The following is a 17,289-nucleotide window of genomic DNA, read 5'->3' as shown; positions in this document are numbered from 1 at the left end:
AGGGCAATCTGACTAAACCAAAGGCAAAGGATCATGGGTTCTGCTCTTGAGGGAAATGTCTTTGTTAAACATAAAGAACTGTATTTTCTCCTGTTAATTAAACTGTCAGAGCCTTTGCTCTCCTAAGCCAGGAAAATTCCTCACATGAAATCCATTCCCATTCAGTAGGTATGTCGAGATAAGAACATGATGACTATGTAATACAGAAAGGTTATAATAATTGGTATCAGGAAGAGAGGAAGGAGACTTGGTTACAGAATCTAAGAGACAGATAAGAAGTACAAAAGTCAGAGGCACGTCACGATCAAGAGGGACTGTCAGCAGCTAGGAAGAAAAAAGATAGATAGAAGACAAGAAAGGACCTTATTCTTTCAGAGACCAAGAAGAGGAAATTATGATAGGAAGATGGAAGTTAGAGGAACAATTCAGAAGAGCCATGAGCCTAAGGGCAAGGGCCCAGTCGAAATGCCCTTGACCTAAAGGCAAGTGACGGTAGAGCCTAGGGACCATCTGTGTATGAGGGGCATATCTTCTAATTTTATTGGGAAAAATCAACTTAAAATATTAGCCAAAACTAATCTATAAATTTGGGAACTGAAATCTGTTATGTATTATATCAGTTATATGTTAGCTCTGAGCTTCCCTTTGGCAAATCCCCAGTGCCTGGTGAGGAGTCCCAGGGATTTTACTCAGCTGTACAGCCTGCTGATGAATTTGTTTTTCAGTTTCATAGTGATACTCACCCTAAGGTGTATTTAATCCTGATTCCAGTGTGGGCGTTAAACTATACATAAGATGCCCAGGGGAGGAAAAGCTACAGACACCATAATCACTCCCCTGGCTACTGTCCCAGCAAATCAACACATTAGCAAAACACACATTTGCATAAATGGAAAAAAAAACAACCTTCATTTTCTCAGAAAACCATAGCCACTTTCATTTCTAGAGTCTTACTGCATCCATCCCTTTCACTACAAATGCTGCTCATAATTTGAAATGTTCCCCAATGACAGGATTTAATAGCAAGGCTTTATTTACACACACACACACACACTCTTGTGTGCATGCAAAAATATTTGTCCTCTCCCAAAGCAATGTTCTCCCCCTACTCCTTTGCTAATTTTGATAGCTTGTCCTACTGACTATGCTAACATTTAAAAGATCCAGAAAAGTGAAGGGGATACTGTAAAAGGTAAACAAAAAAACTTGATGGTACTCATGTGGTTAAGAAAAAATAAAACTGAGTAGGCCTTTACTCCAGTCTCTTACGAAAAGGTAGGCCTTCTCTTCACTAAGGCCTACTCCTCCATATGTGCCTTCGCGTGCATGCCCCACCATCTTTTCCACCAGATTCCCCACTGTCATTTCCACCCTTTCTAATTTTCAGACTCTCTCTTCTACTGATTCCTTTCTTGCTGCCTACAAACTCTCTTATATGTCTCTTATCCTTAAAAAACAAAACTAAACCAAACCAAAAAATTCTCACTAGATCCTACCATTCTCCAAAGTCAAGATCAGTAAGCAATAGACATTTACTAAATGTCAATGGTGTGCCAAGTGCTGTCCTAGAAACTAGAGATAAAAGCTAAAATGAAAGTGTTTCTCTGTCTCTTTGTCTCACTGTCTCTCTCTGTGCGTGTGTCTCTCTCTCTGTCTCTCCTTCTCTCTCTGTCTCTCTATCTCTCTGTTTCTCTCTCTGTCTCTCTCTTTCTCTCTTTCTGTGTTCCAGGCTAAATATTGAAGGAAATAAAGGATTCTAAGAACATCACACATCTTTCTTCTTTTTCTCAGGCAAACTCTTATTTAAAAAAAAATAAGAAGAACTGCATCTTCTCATTGCCTCCACTGCTCTCCTCCTATTCTTTTCTAAACTCTGCAATTTGACTTTCAACCTCATCACTCAACTGTAACTCTTCAAAGTTACCAATGATCTCTTAATTGCCAGCTCTTATGGCCATTTCTCTGTCTTTATCCTTCTGGACTTCTCTGATGCATCTAACATTGATCACCTTTTCCTCCTGGTTGTTCATTTCTCTCTGGGTTTTTACGGAATTGCTTTTTCCAGTGTCTCCTCTTACCTCCCTGACTGTTCTTTCTTAGTTTCTTTTGCTGGATAATTCTCACTAACTGTGGATGTACCCTAAAACTTATTCCTGGGTTTTCTTTCCTTTTCCTACTCTATTGGTGATTTCATCAGCTCCTATGAGTCCAATTTTCTTTTTTATGGATGACTATTAAAACTTTAGGGCAGCTAGGTATTATAGTGGATAGTGTACTGAGCCTGGAGTCAGAAAGACTCATCTTCCTAGTTCAAATCTGGCTCCAGACATTTATTAGCTATGTGACCCTGGGCAAGTCACTTAGTCCTTTTTGTCTCAGTTTCCTCATCTGTAAAATGAGCTGGAAAAGGAAATGGCAAACCATCCCAGTATCTTTGCCAAGAAAATCCTTAATGGGGTCACGAACATAACTGAAAAACAACTGAACAACAATAGTAATACTACAACTTCCTATACTCTCCCAGTCTCTCTCTTGAGCCACAGCCCTGGCATCAACATTTGTCAATGAGACATTTTGAGGTTGAGAGATGTCTTGAACTCCACGTGTCTAAAACAGAATTTGTCACTCCTCACTATTTATAGAAGGTAGCACCTTCCTCTAGTTGCTCATTTTTCTCATTTTACTGTCATCCTTGACTCATCACTGTAATTCACCCCACAAAATAAAAGCATTTAAGTACCTACTATGTGGCAGGTACTTTGCTGAGCACTTTACAAATATAATCTAATTTGATCCTCATAATAATCATGGAAGGCAAGCACCATTGTCATCCTCAATTTACAAGTTAGGAAACTGACATATACAGAGGCTAAGGTCACACATTTAATAGATATCTGAGGCAGGATTTGAACTCTAGCCCTCCTGACTCCAGGCCTATCCACTGTGCTCTCTAGCTGCCTCATATCTAATTACTTGACAGACCTAATTGTTGATCTGTCTACAACATCTTTTGCATCCATCATTTTCTCTATCTACACTGCTACCATCCTACTGCCCTTATTGTATCTTACCTGTTCTATCAAAACAGACCCCTAACTGATCTCTCTTCACTCTAATCATTCCTCTACACAACTGCCAAAATGCTTCTCCTAAAGTATAAGTATGACTATGTCACTCCTGTAGTCAGTAAACCTCAGTGTTTTTTGTTCAGTTGTTTCAGTCGTATCTGACTCTTCATGTCCCAATTTGGGGTTTTCTTGTCAAAGACACTGGGGTGGTCTACCATTTTCTTCTCCAGCTCATTTTACAGATGAGGAAACTGAGGCAAACAAGGTGAAGTGACTTGCCCAGGGTCACACAACTAGTAAGTGTCTGAGGCCAGATTTGAACTCATGGAGCTGAGCCTTCCTGACTCTAGGCCCGGTACTCTATTCATCGCTCCATTTAGCTGCCCTTCAGTGACTCTCGACTCTAGGATCAAATACAAATAAAAAAATGACATTTAAAGCTCTTCACAAGCTATCCCCATGAGACATTCAGGGTTTTGTTGCAATGTATCACTCCCACACACTCTGTATTCCAGACAGCCTGGCCTTCTTGTTATCCTTTGCACCTGATGCTCCATACCTTTATATTGGCTGTTCCCCGTGCCTATTAAGCATTTTTCATCACCACTACATCTTCGAATCCCTGCTTTCCTTCAAGATTCAGCCCAAGTACCATCTTCTACGTGAAGCTTTTCCTGGGCTTTTGAGGTTCTAGTGCTTTCCCCTCAAGGTTGCCTTTTATCTTCTCTTTATGTTTTGTTCATGCCTATAAACATGCACATTATCTTCCATGTAAGAATATAAGTACCTTGAGGGCAAGTACTGTTTCCCTTTTGTCACTGAATCCCCAATGCCTAGCTCAATTCTTGGCACACAGTAATTTCATAATAAATTAATTCTTTATTTGATTGATAGAATGCATTTCTCAGTGTTTACCTACTGATAAATGAATGAGGAGAGAGACTGTATCAGGCAGTAGAAGTGAAGGGGTAAGAGAGCATGAAATAATACTAATTCATTTGTCCACAAAGGTATGATGAAGCTGGAAGATTTTCTCAGGCTTGGCCACAACCCAAGTGAAATATCCTTTAAGCCAAGTCAATTTATTTTGCTTCAGCTGTTGGCAACTGAATTCAACAAACATTTATTGAGTGTTTACTGTACATAAGGTGCTGTATTACGCATTGAGGGGGACTAGAAACAAAGATAATACATAACCCCTGTATTCGAAGCTTTTCAGGCACTTTCTCCATATATCTGGACGACAGAAAGGGGCTACCCTGGATACTTTAATTATCTGTGATTTCAGCAGTGTTTGTATTCCCTCTGGTTGTGCAAATCGCTGTCTTTCAAAGATTGACTAGAAGGTCAGCAGGAATTACTGTGGCTAAGAAACAGAGTATTGTTGCATCCTCTGAATACCCTGCCAAGTAGAAAAATTGTAATTCCCACTCTTGAAGTGGTATTATTATCCTATAGCAGTGAGAGTAAAATGTGCCAGAGTTAGCAAAAACTCTATCAATTTGCAATATTCCTGAAATGAAAATGTTTTCTGTTATAGAGATGAAGATGACATTGACCCATCCTTTTTGAGAAAGTCCTTTAACTTATTTTTTTACATTTGTTTTTTATTTTTAATATGAAATAAAACAAGCATTTTCATAATATAGTATAATAAAAAAGATGATTGTACATGAAACAGCAAATTTATTATGTACAATAATAGTGGTATGAGGTTGCACTGAGCCATCTACCTGCTCACATCTTATGCTTAATAGCCTCTATATGCATGATAATTTGCCATGGTTGCAGGAATGATGATGATACCATTGGCCCTGAAGTTTGAGATGATACATGCATGATGACTCACAGATTTGATAGGAACATCAGTATATGCTTGGTTAAGAATTGTTTCAAGGAGTGCCATAGGATCATCTTTGTCTTAATCACATTTGCCTTGTCATGGGTTTATAAATATTATATAGTCTTAATTTGTCCATCTTCAAGTGCGACAATGTTATATAATCTATGTACATATAGCAATTTGATCGTGGAGCTGGACAAGAGGAACCAAAGTTGTTGGTGTCCAGTTCTGGGTTCCCAGGAAGCTTTTGCAACTTAGATATTAGACTTCATTCCAAATATCATCTTGGAATCCCTCTGTAGGAAAAGGAAATCCAAGCAGATGCCTTTTAAACTTCTGTTTTCTTTTGCTTTGGCCTCACTAGTGGTAACTTTAATGGAGTGTGAATTTCACTTCAACAATGGTGCATGACAGCTTCAAAAATAAACACTCACTTATCTCAGCAGTTACAACTCCAGAAAGAGCAAAAGAAGGAGGTGAGATCCAAAGCTCTTATTAGTAGTACAGTGGGCCATAAAATGGGCTTTTTTTGACTTCTTTCTCTGTCTTTCCCTAATCAAACTGAAAACATTAGCATGAAAAAGTCAAGAATAATGATGACATGAAATAGTTCTTAGTCTGGAAAAGCTGATGAAGCCATTGGTTTCTTATTTGATTGGGTTTTTTGTCTGGTTTGTTTTGTAGGAAAGAGGGAGGTAGAAGGGCTAGTGACTAATACACTAGACTTGGAGTTCATAAGGCTAAGGTTCAAATCCTATGTTAGCCACGTGACTTTACGTAACTTTGTGCAAGACATTTAATTTATTTGTTTTTATTTTTTTAATTTTAATTTAAATTTTTTCTCTATTAATTTATTTAGTTTTAGTTTTCAACATTCACTTCCACAAGATTTTGAGTTCCAAATTTTCTTCCCATCTCATTCCTCCCCACCGCAAGACTGTGTGCATTCTGAATACCCTTTCCCCTAATCTGCCCTCCCTTCTATCTGCCCCCACTTCTCTTATTCCCCTTACCCTTCTATTTTCCTGTACGGCAGGATAGATTTCTATATTCCATTGCCTGTGTATCTCATTTTCCAGTTGCATGTGAAAACAATTTTTAACATTTGTTTTTAAAACTTTGGGTTCCAAATTTTCTCCCTTCCTTCCTCCCCACCCACCCTCACTGAGAAGGCAAGCAACTTGATACAGGTTATACATGTGTAGTCATGCAAAACACTTCCATAGTAGTCATGTTGTGAAAAACTATATTTCCCTTCATCCTATCCTGCCCCCCATTTATTCTATTCTCTCTTTTGATCCTGTCCCTCCTCAGAAATGTTTACTTCTGATTACCCCCTCCTCAAATCTACTCTCCCTTCTATCATCCCCTCCCTCTTATCCCCTTCCCCCCTATTTTCCTATAGGGTAAGATAGATTTCCATACCCAATTGAATGCGTATGTTAGTCCCTCCTTAAGCCAAATCCAATGACAATAAGATTCTCTCATTCCCTCTCACCTCCCCGCCACTTCCCCTCCACTGTAAAAGCCTTTTCTTGTCTGTTTTATGTGAGATAATTTACCCTATTCTACTTCTCCCTTTCTCCTTCTCCCAGTATAATCCTTTTTCACCCATTAATTTTATTTCTTAGATATCACCCCTTCATCTTCAACTCACCCTGTGCCCTGTGTAGCTGTTTTCAGAGATACCTCTAGGGACCTGTAAATTTTCCATTCTTCCAAGGTGCTATGATCAAGGGCAAGGTGTTTATTCCTTTTCTGGCCTGTGCTCTGGTCTATGAGTGACCACAAGCACTCCTTTCTGCCTTGGAACAATGAGGAAGATTTACTTTCCAGCACCACAACAAGCTCCACCATGCCAGCCCTCCTCCTTGCCCTAGGATCACCACCCAGAACTGTGACCCAGATCCAAGCACATGCAAAGCAGGAGAATCCTGTACCAGCAAAGAGATCCCTGCAATCCCACTCTGATCAGCAGCTTGATTCCCCCTCAGTCTGTGGGCCAAGGCTTCAGAAGCAGCTGCTGCCCCCACTGAAGCCAGACCAAACTCCTCTCTTACTGAGGTCATAGACCTTCCCTATTGACCTTCTAAGTTGTCTTTGGTGTCTGTGAGTCAAGAAGTCTGGAAACCGCCACAGCTGCTTGTGATTCAATCACCTGAGGGCTGCTCTAGGTTTGCTGAGGTCTGGTCTTTCCTGCTGGCCCATGCTGAACTACGTTCCTCTTCTAGCCTGTCACAATAGATCTTTCCAATCAATCATCCAGGTTGTCTTGGGCTGGAAATTTGTTTCACTCTGTCTTTTTGGGGTTCTGCTGCTCTAGAATTTGTTTAGAACCATTTTTTACAGGTATTTGGAAGGATTTGGGGGAGAGCTCCAGCAAGTCACTGCTTTTACTCTGTCATTTTGGCTCCACCCCCTAATTTATCTTTTACTTTTTTTTTACTTACTTTCCTCAACTATTAAATAAGCATGCTAATACTTGTGATACCTACTTTACAGAGTTGCTATGAGTCAAATGTAACAATATACATTGAATATACATTGAATCTAAAAATGTTATGTAAATATGAGTTATTTTTCTGTCTAAGACATGGTTCTGCTGTTTAAAGGTGACTAAATTCTTCTTTTGTGTGTTTTTAGATGGAAGATGTCATAGCACGCATGCAAGATGAAAAAAATGGAATTCCTATTCGGACCGTCAAAAGCTTTCTTTCCAAGATACCCAGTGTCTTCTCTGGTAAGGATTTATCTCTTTTGGTCTACTTGTGTATACATGTCTTAAGCATCAGTCATGATACTTCTCAGCTTCTGTTCTAGCTTTTTAATGCTTAACCTTCATTCAGTCTAATTTTATGGGATACCAAAATATAAGAAACTTTTTTGATCCTGTGAAAATTTAGAAGACAAAGGGCTAATTGATGTCCTAAAATCATAACTTGGAGAAAATCACAGGGGTGAAGGGGCCTAGATGTTACATTAGATGACCTTCCTACAAAGGTAAAATCTTTTCCTGCTACTGTCAGGGAGAGGGACTGATTATGAGAAACTAATTCAGGCCAGGGATCAGCCAGAGTGAATTAAACATACTTTTCTTCAAATGCCAAAAAAATTAGACTATGAGCTCCTTGAAAGCAGGGCTTCTTTTTTATTTTTACTATATTATTTGTTTATTTGTTCATTTATTTGTCTTTCTTTGTAAAGTCGGCACTTAATAAATGTTAATTGTTTGATTGGTTGATTAGACTTTAAAGAAGGAACAGAGTAGTGCAAGGTGTTTGCAAACTTTGAAAAACAAATCCTATTTTGGGTCAAGAAGGAATAGGAGAAAGAGGTTAGATTCAAAATATATTGGAATCATGATACAGTGACTTAAATTGTATTAGGGAGACTTAGGTTCAAATCTTGCCTCTGAAATTTACTATTTATGTATGTGTCCATGATCAAGTTATACCCTCTCTGATCTTTAATTTTTTCTTCACTTGTGAAATGTGTTTGATAATAATGCCTGGCTCTCAAGGTCATTGCAAGGTCCAAATTAGATAATATATGCAAGTTACTATACATAATTTAAAATACTGTATTTAAAATATAAATGCCAATTGTTATTATTTTGTCCTGAATTAGGATCAAAGCTTTAAATGCAGCTCTGTCAGAGAAAAAATGAAAATTGCCAATTGTGAAGATATTAATTTGAAAGTCATCAGCATGGAAGTGTTTCTTGAAGCTAGGAGAATAGACAAATGCTCTCAGGGACAGAAAATAAATAGAACTTAGAGAAGAACGGAGTCTTAAGGAATCTCCACAGTTAGGAGTAGACAAAAAGAAGGACCAGCAGTGAAGGAAGCAGAGCAGAAACATTCACAGAGGTGAATCAGGAGAGCAAAACTCCGATGAAACTAAGAGAAGAGAAAGATTTTAAAAGGAGATAGTGAATATCACAGTCAAGTGTGTCAGAAAAGCTAAGAAAAATTAGAAATGAGAAGGAGTCACTGTTTGTTAAAATTTCATTATGAGCATTTACATTTTGGAAATTGACAAGCACTGTAAGTCATGGCTGATTTATTATTTTGTTGATTGTCCAGACTTATGAAAATGATGGAGAAAATGATAATGGTGCAGATTAAATTTAAAAGGGTGCCATGCTTTTTTTTTCCTGGAAAGTTGGTTATTAAACATTTGCCAGCACACCCTTGAGTATAAACCAGATAGTCAAGAAGCTTGGCAATAAAAAAGGAATGTGATAATAATGACTAGAAGGAGCAAGAAGCTTAATGAAGGGCTATCAGCAACAGCAGCAGCTGCAGCAGCAGTAGTAGCAGTAGTAGTAGTGATTTAGACAAAGGAAACCTATGTTTGTTTCAAGAAAGGAAAAGGTCAATGGAAGAGCATGATATGATAGAAAAGAGGTATTTGGAAACATAACTTGGGTTCAAGTCCTGGCTTTATGACTTTCTAATTATGAGACCTTGGACAAGTCACTTAACTTCTCTATCTTCAGTTTTCTCATCTGTAAAAAGACAATGTTGGTCTACATGGTCTTTGAGTACCTTCCAACTTTAAATCTATGAAATTTGGGTGCTAAGGATCCTGTGGAAGAAAAGAAAAAGTGCAGAATCAATATCCTATAGAAGTTAGGATAGTAGAAATATTAACTTTAGAGGGAAGGTAAAACTCCCTGTAAAACTAAAAGAAAGGATGAATTAGCACATTCAGGGATGTGTTAAGGTAGAGGTAAGTATATACATGGGATCTCTCTTCAGTTCACTAAATCTTTCCACCAAATAGGAAACAAGATCATCTGTTGAGGGTGTGGCCAGAGATCCTGTTACTGGGAGCTAAAGGAGAAAGAAGGTCTGGAACAACCAATATGTGGAATTTGCTAAAGAATTAAAAAAAATAAATCAAAATACTCTGGGCAGCAACAAGACTCCAGTTTAAATTGGGAAACATGAACTGAAAGTGATCCTGGGCTGAATAGTTCTGTTACTGTTGAAGATATTACCATCCTTTCAATTATTTAGGTTCAAAACCTCAGTGGCATCCTATATTCTTTATTATCACTCACCCCACTTGGGTGATTGATTGTCAAAAGCATTAATAAAAAATATTTATTAAATATTTACTATGAGCCTGGTACTGTGATAAGCCCTAGAAAACTAGAAAACAATATAGCCCCTGCTCTGATCATTCTAATAGAGGAAATCAAAACATAAAGGGTAGCTAGAAAGTAAGGTGGGTGGTAGGTAGCCTGTGTGAAAGTGAAGCAGGCTGGAGGACAAGATAGAACTAGAGAGTGACAGCAGTGGATTGACTTCATGATATGAAGATTCTAGTCATTGAATTGATTTCAGGGTAGAGTCACCCCCCAAGGGTCCTAGAAGCCAGTATGGATGTGGAATATGTCTGAAGGTAGGCTAGAAGTGAGGAAAATCTAAGCTCCATGAGGGCAAGAGCTATTTTTATTTATTGCCTGACACATAGTAAATGCTTAATAAATTTTTGATTGAAGTAACTAAAAAAAAAAGTTTGTGTTTAAATAACTGATATCTATATTCTAAGGGTGTGTTGGTTTCATTTCTAGAAGAGAAAGTACATAAGCATGAGGAGCAACTTTTTACCCTCCATTTTCTTAGAAAGTTTGAAATGTCCCTTGAAAAATAATTGAAGAAAGGATTTAAGCTTTTTTTTTTCAAAGAATAAAATAGTTTTAAATAAGCAATAGGAAATTCTAGCCTACGTCAAGAGATCATGTCTAGGAATGAAGGAGAAGAATGTAACAAAGAGGAAGAAGGGAAAGACTATTGAACAAATAGAATTAATGGGCTATGAAGTTATTGCACATAGGTATGTGCAGAACCTGACCTGGTTGAGCCATCACATCTAGGAGGAAGAGGTATGACCACATACATGATCCATGCATGCCTGTGTTCTTCTTGCGGAGGGGAGAGCTAATGAGGAAACAACTGCTTGAGCTCTAGGGAATCATGGGTCACATCCATGGTACTGTTGTCAGAAGAGACTCCATCTAGTAAGGAGGAGGGAAGGAAGAAGAGGCAAATGTTGTGGTTGGTGGGGGGAACTGAATCATTTATTTGGTAATTTGACATCAACAATAGTGAGATCTGCCATCTTCTAGGACATGTATCCAAGATATGATTGAAAAGTTCCCAAGGCTTGTCAAACTGAGTGACTCCCATGTATTTCTGGGCTTCACATGGGAATAAATGATATTGCCAGAGTCAATTTAGAAAACATTGTTAAAGAATATGAAATCTTGAATGAGAAAATTAAGACCTTTGGGGCATAGGGGTTGTTATCATCAATTATCATTGCTATTCAACAAACCAAAGAAATTCTAAGGGAGGGATAGATTTAGGGAGTGAATAGCATATTACGAAGATTCAGTCTGAGATGGGATTTATAATTCTGGTCCATGGTTAAAAATAATGTGAAGATGGACTCCTGACTAGGAATAAAGTACATTCACTGTACCTAGGAAAACATCTATTTATCTAGATTCTTTTAAATCTAACCAAAAGATATTTAAATTGAAAAATGAGAGGGATGACAGAGAAAGAAAGAGAGAGAGAGAGAGGAGACAGAGAGAAACAGAGAAAGACAAAGACATACAGAGAGAATATGTATGCATACATAAGTATATATTAAGATATAGCATAAGCAAAATTTCTTAACTTGGGATCTGTGACTTTTATTTTTAAGTTTTGATTACTGTATTTAAATGTAATTGGTTTCCTTTATAATTCTGTGTGTTTTTTATGAATTTAAAATCATTCTTTTGAAAGGGATTCCATAGTCTTCACCAAACTTCCAAAGAGGTCCAAGACCCAAGGGAGGTTATGTCCCCTTGATATGGAGAGTAGTCAGTCAATCCATAAAATTTATTAAGTTCCTACCATGTGACAGGTACTTTGCTAAGGAAAAAAGTAATCCCTGTTTCCAAGGTGCTCACAGTCTAATGGGGGAGACAATTGCAAAAACAAACAAGCTATATAGAGTATAAATTTGAAATAATCAGCAGAGGGAAGGCACTAAAATTAAGGGAGACTGTGAAAGGCTTCTTTTAGAAAGTGGAATTTTAGATGGATCTTTAAGGAATCCAGAAAAGCCAAGAGGTAGAAATAAGAAAGGTGAACATTCCAAGCATAGAAGACATCAAGTAAAAATGACCAGAATGTGAAGATAAAATGTCATGTGTGAGGAACAACCAAGAGGTTGTTGTCACTGGGTTGAAGAGTACTTGGGAGGAGTAAGTTGTAAGAAGACTGGAAAAGTATGACAGGCAGGGGGTTGGTTATGAAGGGCTTTGAATGCCAAATTAAAGATTTTATATTTGATCCTGGAGGTGATAAGAAGCCACTAGAGTTTATTGAAGAGGGGGTGTGATATGCACTTTAGGGAGATCACTTTTAAAGCTGAGTAGGGGATGGACTAGAGTAGGATGAAACTTGTGGAAGGCAGACCAACTAGTTGGCTATTTCAGTAGCCCAGGCATGAGTTGATCAGAACTTGTGATGAGAGCAGTGCGGTGGCAGTATCAGAGGAGAGGGCATATGTAAGAGATACTATGAAGGTTAATGACAGACCATGGCAACAGATTGCATATTGCAGATGAGATAGTTGAGAATGGTACTTAGGTTGTGAGTCTGGGTGACTGGAAGGATGATGGTATCCTCCATAGGATTGCTGGGAAAAGGGAGGTTATTGGGGGAAAGAAGTTTCAAATTTGAACATGTTGAATATAAGACGTCTGCATGATATTCGGTTTGAGATGTTCTGGAGGGCAAAGGAGATAGGATTACAGCCAAGAATCACCTACCCTAGCAAAACTGAGTATAATCCTTCAGGGGAAAAAATGGACATTCAATGAAATGGAGATGAAAAGACCAGAACTGAATAGAAAATTCTACTTTCAAATACAAGACTCAAGAGAAACATAAAGAGGTAAACAGGAAAGAGAAACCATAAGGGACTTATTAAGGTTGAACTGTTTACATTCCTACATGGAAAGATGATATTTGTAACTCATGAGACCTTTGTCAGTATTGGAGTAGTTGGAGGGGAAAAATTGTATGTATATATATATAGATAAATAGATAAATAAAGGGCCCGGGATTAGTTGAAGATGAAGTGGTGATATCTGAAGAATAAAATTAAGGGGTGAAAGAGGATTATGCTGAGAGAAGGAGAAAGGGAGAGGTAGAATAGGGTAAATTATCTCACATAAAACAGACAAGAAAAGGCTTTTACAGTGGAGGGGGAGTGGGGGAAGGTGAGAGGGAATGAATGAATCTTATTCTCATCAGGTTTGGCTTAAGGACAGAATAACATACACACTCAATTGGTATTGAAATCTATCTTATCCTACAGGAAAATGGGGGGAAGGGGACAAGAGAGCAGGGTGATGATAGAGGGGAGGGCAGATTGGGAAAGGGAGTAATCAGAAACAAACACTTCTAAGGAGGTACAGGGTCAAAAGAGAGAATAGAATAAATGGGGGGTGGGATAGGATGAAGGGAAATATAGTTAGTTTATCACAACATGACCACCATGGAAGTGTTTTGCATGACTACACATGTATAACCTGTATCGAGTTGCTTGCCTTCTCAATGAGGATGAGTGCGGAGGGAGGAAGGGAGAAAATTTGGAACCCAAAGTTTTAGAAACAAATGTTAAAATTTTTTTTTCACAAGCAACTGGGAAATAAGATATACAGGAAATAAAGTATAGAAATCTATCCTGCCCTATAGGAAAATTGAGGGGGAAGGGAACAAGAGAAAGGGGGGAGAGATAGAAGGGAAGGCAGATTAGGGGAAGAAGTATTCAGAATGCATGCCATCTTAGGGTGGAGGGAGGGATGAGATGGGGAGAAAATTTGGAACTCAAAATCTTGTGGAAGTGAATGTTTAAAACTAAAAATAAATAAATAAAAAAGACAGAATCATCAGAGAGATGACAATTAAATTCATGAGAGCTGATGACATCACCAGGTGAAATAAGTTAGAGGGAGAAGAAAAGAGGAACCAGGACAGAGCTCTATGGGACACCCAAGGTTAGCATGCATTACCTTGATGAAGATTTAGTGAAGGAGAATGAGAAGTGGTTAGATAGCCAAGAAGAGAATGCCAAGAGAGTAGCATCATGAAAACCTAGAGAGAAGAGAGTATTAATGAAAAGATTGTGATTGACAATGTCAAAGGGGGCAAAGAAGTCAAGAAGGATGAAAACTGAGAAAAGGCCATTTGATTTGGCAATTAAGAGGTTGTTATTAAATTTGGAGAGAGGAGTTTCAATTTAATGATGAAGTGGGAACCCAGACTGTAGGGAGTTAGAGAATGAGAGAGTGAGAGAAAAGGAAGTGAAGGTCCCTATTTTAGATAGCCTTCTCAAGGAGTTTAGCCAAAAAAAGGGAGGAAAAATATGGGATGATAGAAAGCTAATAGTTGCATTCAAGGGATACCCAACACTCAGGCTAGAAGACAGGAAGACAGAAAGTCAAAGAATACTTAGAAGGATGACCTGAAATGAAGGAACAGAACCAGAAGAAAGTATCCTTATGGAAGCCAAGGGAGGAGAGTACCCAGTATGTGGGGTCTGACAGTATCAAAAATTATAGAGAAATCAAGGAAAATGGCAGTAAAAAAGGTCTTGGGATTTTGATAGTTAAAAAAAATCATTAAAATTTTTTGAGACCGCTGTTTTAGTTGTGTGATAGAGTAATATATGTCATACTGCTGTGTGTTGCAAAGTGAGGTGACAAAATGGAAGCATCCAATATAGGTGTGTCTTTCCAGGGGCTGGACAGTGAAAGGTTGAAAAAGACACAGGATTATGGCTTGAGGAAATGACAGGATCAAGCTATGGGTTTTTAAGGAGAGGAGATATGAAGGCAAAAAGGAAAGGAGATAATAGATAGTAACAGAATGAAGGTGAGAAAAGGAATGAGCAGAGCACAAAACCCCTAGAAGTTTTAGGTATTAAAGGAATTTGAAACGAAGATAAAGAGTTAGGCCTTGGCAAGAAGAGCTACATCTTTATCAGAGACTAAAGAAAAGAAGAGTGAAGATGCTGAGGGATTTAGAGATATAGAGTACAGAAGAAAAGGGAGCTTTCCAAGTTTTACCCATTCAGTCATTCAGCAAGCATTTATTAAGCATCTATTACGTACCAGGAGGCAGCTAGGTGGCCCAGTGTGTGAGTGCTGGGCCTGGGGTCAGGAAGACCTGAGTTCAAGTCCGGCCTCAGACACTTACTAGCTGTGTGACCCTGGGCAAGTCACTCAACCTTTAATCCAATGGAGAAAGAAATGGCAAACCACTCTAGGATCGTTGCCAAGAAAACCTTGAAGAGAGTATTGGCATGCTATGGTTCATGGGGTCATAAATAGTAAGACCCAACTGAACATACAACAACAATGTACCAGGAACTGTGGCAAATCCTGAGGATACAAAGAAAGGGGGGATGGTCCCTGCTTTCAAGGAGTTTCTCATAGAAACAGTTACGAACAATAAAGATATATACAGGATAAATGGGAAACAATCTCAAAGAGAAAGTCTTCTTGTAGAAAGTGAGGGTTTAGCCTGGCCTTGGAGGAAGCCAAGAACAACAGGAGACCAAGCTGAAGAGGTGCAATATTCCAGGTAGGGGGACACAGCCAGTGAAATTGAAAATTATGGCCCAAAATTCAGACTGGGAGACTGTTTTCCAAGGGAAGCAATTCTTAGTAGGCTCAGGGGCAGAACTGAGAATGGTATTGAGATATATCAATTGTATAAAAAACACTTTGGTTTATTTAATATTACCTTTATGATAAAATCTACTTATTCTCAGAAGATATATTAACTATACTCCCCCCTTCCTTCTTTTCACTTAATATGATATAGCTGTAGTTAGCTTTGACACCTTAGAATAAGGCCTTCTACCCTGTGATTAATCTCCTTCCTTAGTGAGCAGGATGTTGAAAACAAGGCATCTGCAACAGGAGTTGTTAGATTGGAGGAGGGGCGGTATCTATGTGTACACAGACATATGTCTGTGTGTAATGCAAGAGTGATGATAATCCTTTTCTAATGATGCAAAAAAAAGAAATAACCTTTTTATTTAAAAAGTGATAATTCAAATTCTAAATGGTGAATTGATTTTTCTTTGTTTTCATATTTAATATGCAAGTCTGATACTACTGAACTAAGGCCTTGAAGCAGCACCATGTCATCTCATAAATGATGTTATGATCGTTTATGCTTTGACCTTTGGTCTCAGAAATAAGGATCTATAGGTAGAGTTGGTCATACCTCTGCCTGGCACACCTCAGGGAGTTGATTAAGACTCACTAATAAATCTCAATCAAGGAAAGAGAAAGCCTTATTTCTTAATATGCAAATGAAAGATGAACTTCACAGATTAATGTGTGACAATCTCATAGAAATGATCTTGCAATTTTTATGCAATTATATCCAGAAACTGTTGGGAAAAGTAAGTGCTAATAAGAGAATATTTGAAAAGTACACCTGAGGGTTTTCCCTGAACAAATTTAGGAAAACACAACCCTGGATTCTAAATAAGGGAGTGATAGACTTAACTCCTACTGGCCCCTGATGATTAAAATTTCAGTGCATTTACACCTTGGAAATTGGCAAATGCAACAAATCAACTCTTGATTTGTTGTTCTGATCATCTAGACTTGAGCATGATGGAGAAAAATGTAATGCAGGTTAAACAGTGTGTCATGCTGAGCATGGGATTTTTGTTTCTTTTGTTTTGTTATTAAGAACTATTTGTTAAATATTTGCCAGCACACTCCTGATCTATTTCCTAACAATTTATTTGTTGCTGCCCTGAAACCGTCTGTCCATCCCCTTTGCTGGCTATCAATCCCGATTCCTCTGCTATTATGAGCATTGCTCTAGGAAGGGATTTGAGGGTTAGTGTTGTTCCTCTGTCCAGCTAGAAACTCCTGAGATCTTGAGGATCTGATGGATTTTGCTGGGTTGATTCTCACTCCACAGTAGAGACATAGCTGTTCCCAATCTGCTTCAATTCAATTTAACAAATATTCATTAAGGACCTATTATATGTAAGGCATTATGCTAGACTCTGGAAAAAATAGCTATCTAAAAACTACAAGCAAGCTGGTGAGCTTTTGGAGAAGTTCTGAGTTCAATAGAAACAAGAAAGATACTTTCGCAAATTGATAATAAAATAGCTGGTGTCACTTATAAAATGCTTTAAGGTTTATTTAAGTAGCCTCCTCTAAAAAAGATCATGCGATAGATAAGTATTTTTATTTAGAATGATAGTGGTATTTAAAAATGAGAGAAGAAGAGAGGTTTGGGCTGGGAAGCAACTCTTGTTGGAAAG

At 38.2% G+C, this 17,289-nt stretch overlaps 1 protein-coding gene across 1 annotated transcript in view; it reads left to right on the top strand.

The window, feature by feature from the left end:
* The window catches only part of LOC114049853 (regulator of G-protein signaling 7-like), a 633,475-nt gene that overhangs the window by 287,419 nt on the left and 328,767 nt on the right, over positions 1-17,289 (top strand). Inside the window, exon 3 of the mRNA XM_027871288.1 lies at positions 7,555-7,651. Within this exon, the coding sequence (XP_027727089.1) occupies positions 7,555-7,651 (97 nt within the window). The remainder of the gene's footprint in view (positions 1-7,554; positions 7,652-17,289) is intronic.

This window comes from Vombatus ursinus, unplaced genomic scaffold (genome assembly GCF_900497805.2).
Source record: "Vombatus ursinus unplaced genomic scaffold, bare-nosed wombat genome assembly UNPS02014798.1, whole genome shotgun sequence".
In the NCBI taxonomy this organism is placed as follows: Eukaryota; Metazoa; Chordata; class Mammalia; order Diprotodontia; family Vombatidae; genus Vombatus; species Vombatus ursinus.
This window is presented reverse-complemented; position numbering and strand designations above follow the sequence as displayed.